This window comes from Pavona decussata, unplaced genomic scaffold (assembly GCF_977016875.1).
Source record: "Pavona decussata unplaced genomic scaffold, jaPavDecu1.1 SCAFFOLD_242, whole genome shotgun sequence".
NCBI classification, from domain to species: Eukaryota; Metazoa; Cnidaria; class Anthozoa; order Scleractinia; family Agariciidae; genus Pavona; species Pavona decussata.
This window is the reverse complement of record NW_028145647.1, coordinates 152895-160351: the sequence shown is the minus strand read 5'-3', so window position 1 is coordinate 160351 and position 7457 is coordinate 152895. Positions and strand designations below refer to the sequence as shown.

General features: G+C 39.2%; 1 protein-coding gene across 1 annotated transcript; it reads right to left on the bottom strand.

Annotated features, from left to right (window-relative positions):
* Positions 1 to 3061: 3061 nt before the first annotated feature.
* Positions 3062 to 4968, bottom strand: LOC146457486 (carbohydrate sulfotransferase 9-like). Its single transcript, XM_085091911.1, has 2 exons — positions 4892 to 4968; positions 3062 to 4030 (listed from the first exon to the last, which is right to left on the bottom strand). The coding sequence occupies exons 1-2, from the start codon at positions 4910 to 4912 to the stop codon at positions 3182 to 3184; spliced, it is 870 nt and encodes a 289-aa protein (XP_084948037.1). The 5' UTR covers positions 4913 to 4968; the 3' UTR covers positions 3062 to 3181.
* Positions 4969 to 7457: the final 2489 nt, after the last annotated feature.

Sequence of the window (7457 nt, the reverse complement as noted above, 5' to 3'; positions counted from 1 at the left end):
ACCATTTTGAATTCTTTTGCACCTATTTTGTTTCCATCTATTTCTGAACATGAGCGAATAGCGACTGCTAGTAGTTCCACAGCAATGATAAACAAGGAAGGAGAAAGGGGGTCTCCCTGCCTTACACCTCGATTTATTTCAAAGCTAGCTGAGAGCGTTCCATTGTTGATAATACAACTTGTTATGTTACTGTAAAAGGTTTCTATCCATCTTGTAAGACTAGATCCAAATCCAAAGACTTTTAAGCATTTGAACATAAAATTCCACTCCAGACTATCAAAAGCTTTCTCAAAATCTATAAAAAGTAGCAATCCAGTGATATCATAAGTTTTCGTGTAATCCATTATATCTAGAATTGATCTTGCGGCTCTCCCTATGTAGCGACCTGAAACGTACCCAGTTTGATTGCTATGAATGATTTCGGGTAAAACTTTGACAATACGGGTCGCTATAACTTTGGACGCAATTTTGGCGTCGACGTTAGTCAAGGAGATTGGCCTCCAATTTTCTAAGTAAGTCCTAGCCTTGTCCTGTTTCTCAATAAGAGTAATCACTTCCTGTCTCTGAGATGGGGACATTTCCTTCTTCATAAAACTTCAATCATATTTGTCAACGCCAAAATTCAATATCGACAATATGAGTACGATCCACCAGCATTTTCTGTGAATTTTGGTCATCAGTCATTTTGTTTGGACTTATATTATAGATTGTGATTACTGAAGAAGATGTGAGTAGGTTTTTTAAGGCCGTAAGGTTGATAAGAGAGACAACTAAAAGAAGCATTTAGATTCATGCAGATGCACTGAAATGTCAACCCCCTCCCTTTCAATATCATTTGCTAAGTGTTGTACACTTTGACTAAGCTAACCCTTGCACTACCAACATCTGAAAGCTAATTCTAAGTTAGTAATATTCATGTCATTGTTGGCTATTCCTTAGGGTTTGGTGTTATAGCAAAACACTATCCCCTTGTTGTTTTGATTTCCTTAATTTTTATTTCCCGTCTGCTTGACAGTGGATTGAAATTATATGGAGATTTCAAAAAATGCTGCTCACTTCTGGTAGTGAAAGGGTTGGTGGGAAAGGGAGACTGTTGCGCAGGGTAACACTTAACCATGCCCCATAGTATCTATTATTTGCCCCTCTGTTAAATGCTTACACTCTTTGAGTGACCTCTTCTCAAATCCATGAAGATAAATTTGTCACCGTATTCTTGATTAAGCAATCAGTTGGCTATTCCCCAGAGTGACCAATTAACAAAGGTTTGGAAGGATGACTAAGGAGATCAAGGCAATTTATAGAACCTTCTGGTTAGGGATTTATCATAACAAATTCAAGGGGGGTGGGGGGGGGGGGGGGGAATAGGACTTTCCAGAAAGGAATATCAATTTTTCCACAACCAGAAGGGCTGCCACATTTTTTGTACCAACCTTGAAATCCTTTTTTCTTCTTCCTTTGCAATGCAGGTTTCTTTTTTCTACATTTTCCTTTTGCACAATTTTCCCCCTGTTTTTGGAGCCCCCCCCCCCCCCCCCCTTCACATTTCTAATGGTGCATAGCCAACGTACTGCTAATTACAGTGTATGACTACCAGCGTCTGCGTGGATGAGATCACACAGAGAGGGTGTGGTCAAACCACTGGCACAAGGGTGGGGTTATTCAAAGGGCACACTCCCGGGGGCACACTATCCTCTCAATCACTATCATAAAGAATGAAAATTCATATTTTCTAGCTGCCCTAGCCCATTCCTTCACTCTAAATCAACTGTCCACCCAGCCCTAGCCGCGCGAGGTTTTGCGAGTCACGTATTTCTAGTATACAATTAAGGACAACACTAACCCGCAAGTAGCTAGAGCTAATCTAGGCGGGTAGTGAGAAGACTAATTTATAAGAATTAATTACAGTTTACAGAAATCTATATACAATTTTTCAGTGAGCCATACAAACATTGAAAAAAAAAAGAGAAAGAAAAGAACTGATAAGTGAACACCAGCGAAAAGGGAGCAGAAAGTAGGTAGGTCGGGCGACGAGAAACGAAATATTTAATACGGGTGGCCTTTAATGTGTTTTCAGTAAGACAATCAAATAAAGCAAGTGACACACTCGGACACTTGTTTTCAGTAAGTTCTTTTTCAAACACATACTAGCGATCGACGGGCAAGGACAGGGGGTTACCAGTCCTATTCCATCATCGCGACACTCGTACATACCTAATCAAACTAGTCAGTCAGAGCTTTTCTGCCATAAAAGAGATGGAAAACAATCGTAGTTTTCGTAAAGGTATGGAAACGTCCCTAAAGGTTTATTCATCTATTTTAATCGCATGTCCCCTACTGCATTTCTTATACTTTGTGAAGACAAAGAGTTTTCCATTTATGATCTCCTTCGATGTTCATTTGAGGCTGGTTTACACGTGCGATAAATACAAGCAAAAGGTGACATACGCAGGCGCAGTGAATTATAATTTTGGCGCCAAAATTTTAAATCAAAGATGGCGGACGCCGAGGAGATATTCAGCGACCAGGAGATGTTTCTGCTTGTTCTTCTCTTCTGCTAGTCCTTGCGTTATCCCGGTTTACACGGACGACCCAACGACGCAAACATAAGCGTAAGCACAAGAAAAGGGAACGAGTTCGATCATTTTCTTATGCTTGCGCTTATGCTTGCGTCGCCGCGGTTTACACGTTGGTTTATGGTGCTTATGCTTGTGTCGCACGTGCAAAGCAGCCCTTAAGCCACTGACCTAGTACTCCTTCTAGTGCATTTTTAGGCAAGGGCGTTGTTAAAGGGGAAGTATCATGGGGTTTTTGACCTCTTTTGTTAAAAAAGGTGAAATAAGACCTTCACTTTGCTACCAAATAATTCTAGACCAATGAGAGGAGAGAAATCACTTCAATTCTTGACAGGAACAACTCGTGATCTGTTCTAGCGCATTTTGGAAACAAAAATACGAAAACTTGAAAAACATTATCCTAACATTTTTCAAGTTTCAATCCATACTGGCCTACTCTGTGTCTGGCCAGAGGCACTAATCGACAGTTTTATTGCACTGGGGTGATAATTTATAATAAAACTAGACAATTTTTTTTTCTGCTGTCAGACAAACATTTTTGGGTTTTGAAATAACATCAAATTCTCGTGATACTTCCCCTATAATCGTATGTATGCATGAGTATAGTTTCAAAGTAAACTTTTCAAGGGCCCTGGGAAATGATAGCCGAACATTTCAAAGTCACTCCTGAAAGTTTCTCCCAATCTATAAATAATTTCACGCGGAACTTGTGAGTAATATTCTAGAAAGTGGCTGGACGCCTTGGACTGGCGAACTGGCGGAAGAGTCACGTGGTCATCAAGTCCTGCCTTTCTCATGAAGTAAGCGCCGTCCTCTGCTAAAGTTTCAAAATGGCCAATAAAGTCAAAATCGAAAGCACATGGAAAGCAGAGCTTTTCGATTTGTCGCCAATGCACATCACCAGCAATCACATTATTATTCGATACAATATACGTTAGAAATTCTGTGAAAGTAACATTATTTGTTTCTGTGCCAAGGTTTTCTACGTCGTGAGGTCTAAATGCTCTGACCATCGATCTACGAAACCAATTGGTATAAACTCTATGTTTGCCGAAGAATTTGTCTAAATAGCCAGAGAGTAATCTGTGAAATGGCTCACGAACGAACAGAAACTTAAAATGGGTCGCTTGACGATTGGATAAGTCCGTTTCGTTGTACTCACTCAAGAGTTTCCAGTGGTTCGGCAAATGAACTGAAGATTCTGTTTTTATGACTTTGCTATCATTTCTCACACGAATCAGAGTCGTTCTTATTAGAGTGCTGGCAATCTTGGGAACGGAACAGTAAATATAAGTGTTTTTGTCGTCGATTATAAACCGTTCGAGCTGGTTTTTCTTGTACCAGGGCAACTTTTCACGAGGATGTTGCTGGCAGTAATTTTTCAGTTGTTGTTTTCTCGTTTCTTGTCTTTCGGCTGCTCTTGTGAAGATTTCTTGAGCTGATCGAGAAGACCTTGACTGCAAAGGGAAAACAGGTCACTTTTAGAGAGGCATTATTACCGTCAATATTATTTCCATACAGTTTTTAATTTGGTGAGCTGGCCTGATAATGGTTTCTGGTAGCCAGTCTATTATAAAGCGGATTTTATGATTACTGGTTATATTTTCTGTTGTTTTTATTTTTTACTTTTATCGACAATCTCATCAATATACTGTAAAATATTACAGTTCGAGCACTCCTAAGAAGTCAGTGCCAAATTGTGTCTGGCTTACAACGGTCTTCAGTTTTCCTCTAGCGAATCAAGTTGACTCTCATCCTATTGTACACCGCATGAACACAATGTGACGTATGTAATGGATCAAAGAATAGGCCATTTGCGAGTACTTTAAACCTCATCACCAAAGCGAGGTTAAGTGCAAAGCTTTTCATGTAAAAATTAATTGTGTTTTGCATGATGCCCTTTTGAAAGCTTCTGATCTGTAATTTTCTTAACATCTTCAACAATCAGGACGCGAGTTCGTTGCATCAGGAGGCGAAAAACAAATCGATCAGACTATTGTCCTATTTTCTCAGTCAATACTCATTAGCTAGAGAGAGTGGTTTTCATTTGTGCGTCGAAAGTAATTCCATGTTTGTTTTGGATTTGTTTCAGTAACCTCCGTGATTCAGGTTCGTAAAAGCTCGCACCATTTTGAAGTAAAACAACAACCAAACGTGACTTCGTCAACTCGCCGTTTTTCTGAGTTTGCTGTCATTGTTAACTATGGCTTTTTAGTTATGATTAGCTAGTTATGATGTTTATGTCTTCCGTGATCGGCCCCAGTGATTACAATTGAAAACCGCTCTATCCAGCAAAAGCTCAATAAATAAACACTTACCAATTTCTTATCTACGGTCATGGTCTTGAGGTCTGACGACAGTGCAACTGGTTCTATGAATGAAATCAACAAAAGACGATGTTTATAAAAGAGTTAGTTTTAAGCTTCAGAAGAAGGTGATCTCATGTTAGTTACGATTATGTCATTTACAACCATGAGGAAACACCGCAAAGTTTTGCCAAAGGTTTTGTACGGTCAAGAGGCCACCTAAAGGGTTTTTAAAAACCTGACCGGCTATTCTTGTGCCCGCAGTTGCTGCTGCGGTGGTCGCTCTGAAGAAGCACATTCAGACCGAAAAACCTCACTACTTCAAATTAACCCCGTGGCATCGCGAATCAAAAGTGTTAGAAACAGGAATCCAACTAAAGGCCCAAAAGATTTTTTGAGTTGTTGTTGTGGAAGTTCTGATTGGATAGAAGAACGACTTTTAAAGGATATCAACGCTCATGAAATTAACGCGAATTAAAAAAAAAATTGGGTTAATTTCAATCGCATTATTTTCTTTGAGTGTTAATTTCCGCGACTTAATAAAGTGGACCGTTCATTTTTTATTTTAATTTCTGTTTTATTTTTCGAGGAAATTCAAAACTTAAGCAGTAGCTCTCTTTGTTCAGCATGTTTCAAGGTTTGAATGGGGAAAGTATCTGTTTACAGACATTCTTGTTTTTTAAATGTGCCAGCCATTAACTCTTTCAAATGTCTTTTTATTTACATGTTTTTGAGTTCCCTTTTTATAGATTGATCTTGCAGCATTACAAGCAACGAGAAGTGTTTACAACCATAATCGTTTTTAAGAACAGACTAAGAGCTTTCTATTCGTTTGTTTCTAGAGTGATTGACAGGTGACCCCAGTGCGGAGTTTTGAAGTCGATCAAACAGCATTTTTGTTTCCTTAAACTGGGAGAAAATACTTTTTTTGCCAGTCTTTATTGAAGGATCATTATCTGGCATCGTTTGTCTTCTGACAAAAGCTGTTCCTATACCGAGCAAGTAAAATTATCGTTTGCCGACGAGCGGTGAATTAAAGGAAAAATATTAAAGAGTAAAACAAAACAACTCAGGCTCTTTGTTTCACTCCAGCCAATAGGCCTCTGATTGGCATCGTTACCGTAAATCATTTTCGATATTTAAGCTACGAAAGCCGAGGAAGGACTTCCGACTTCCGACTTCCAACTCTTTTTTTAAAATTTTTTATTTTTTTTAATTTTTAATTTTTATTTTTTTTTTTTGAAATAAACTCTAGTGAAGTAACAAACGGCAAAATGTTTTAGCGCGTTTTTAGTTTGTTTTGTAGTGCCGACATTCTTTCGCTGAAATTGACTTCTGAGATAGTTTTATCTATAAGGTTATCGGGGTAACCTCTGTTGCGTAGTCTCTGTTTGAATAGAGTGATGTTTTCTTCAAATTTTGTTTTTGACGAGTTTGTTCTGAGAAGTCTTAAGGCTTCGCCTTTGATAAAGCCTTTCCTGACGCCTGGAGGGTGGCAGGAAGAAAAATGCGTGTACTGGAACGTTTCTGTCGGTTTGAAGTTCGTGCGCACGTCAAGTTTTGATTCTTTTTTTAATCTTTCGCCCTTGTATACATATGTGTCAAGGAAAGTGATTTCAATATCTGAAATTTCAGCCGTGAATTTTATGGTCGCATGATAGTTGTTGGCTAGCTCTATAACAGTTTGGATTTCATTTTTGCTTACGTTCCATAGAGAGAAGACATCATCGATGTATCTCTTCCATGTAAGCGGTTTTGTAGCACTACGGCCAATTATTTCTGTTTCGATCTCTGCCATGAAAATATTGGCAAAGGATACTGCCATCTTTGTACCCATTGCGGTCCCGTATCTTTGGAGGTAGTTTTTTCCATTAAAGATTTAACGTTAGGATTTAACGTTAAATCCGTGAGCCCCTAAATTAAACATTGCGCATTTTCAGCGTCACGCAGTATTTCCGTCATATCCTGCACGTAATGCCTTTTGGGTGTTTTTTCGCTGTTTGCACCCTCGTTGGAACGTGATTTGTACTACAATGATTAGGTATAAAATATGTTCTATCACTGTCTTGTTCTAACTCCCTGACGAAGTCTGTGTTATCAGACGAAACCGATAGTAGATAATAAAGAAGTTGACAAGATCTGTTGCTGTGTGCTACTCACTAGAGTTTATTTAAAAAAAATTGAATAAAAATTAAAAAAAATTGAAAATAAAAAAAAGTTGGAAGTCGGAAGTCGGAAGTCAGAAGTCGGAAGTCGGAAGTCGGAAGTCGGAAGTCCGAAGTCGGAGGTCAGAAGTCGGAAGTCGGAAGTCGGAAGTCGGAAGTCGGAAGTCGGAAGTCGGAAGTCGGAAGTCGGAAGTCGGAAATCGGAAGTTGGAAGTCGGAAGTCAGAAGTCGGAAGTCCCTCCTCGGCTTTTGTATTAAGCTCATCTGTCGGTGCCACAATTGTCTTTTCTTTTTTTTCTCGTGACTCACACGTCCCAGTTTCGGTTGGTTTTTATTAGGGAAGGAGTCGGAGTCGCAAATCAGAAGCGGCGAGCGTTACGATCTAGTGGAAATAAAACAACGATTACGCTGAT

Excerpts from the sequence above, each read along its gene's own strand:
- LOC146457486 (XM_085091911.1), bottom strand. The coding sequence starts at position 4,912 with ATGACCGTAGATAAGAAATTG. Across the intron at positions 4,031-4,891 it reads TGACCGTAGATAAGAAATTG|TCAAGGTCTTCTCGATCAGC; the intron begins GTAAGTGTTTAT and ends TTCCCTTTGCAG.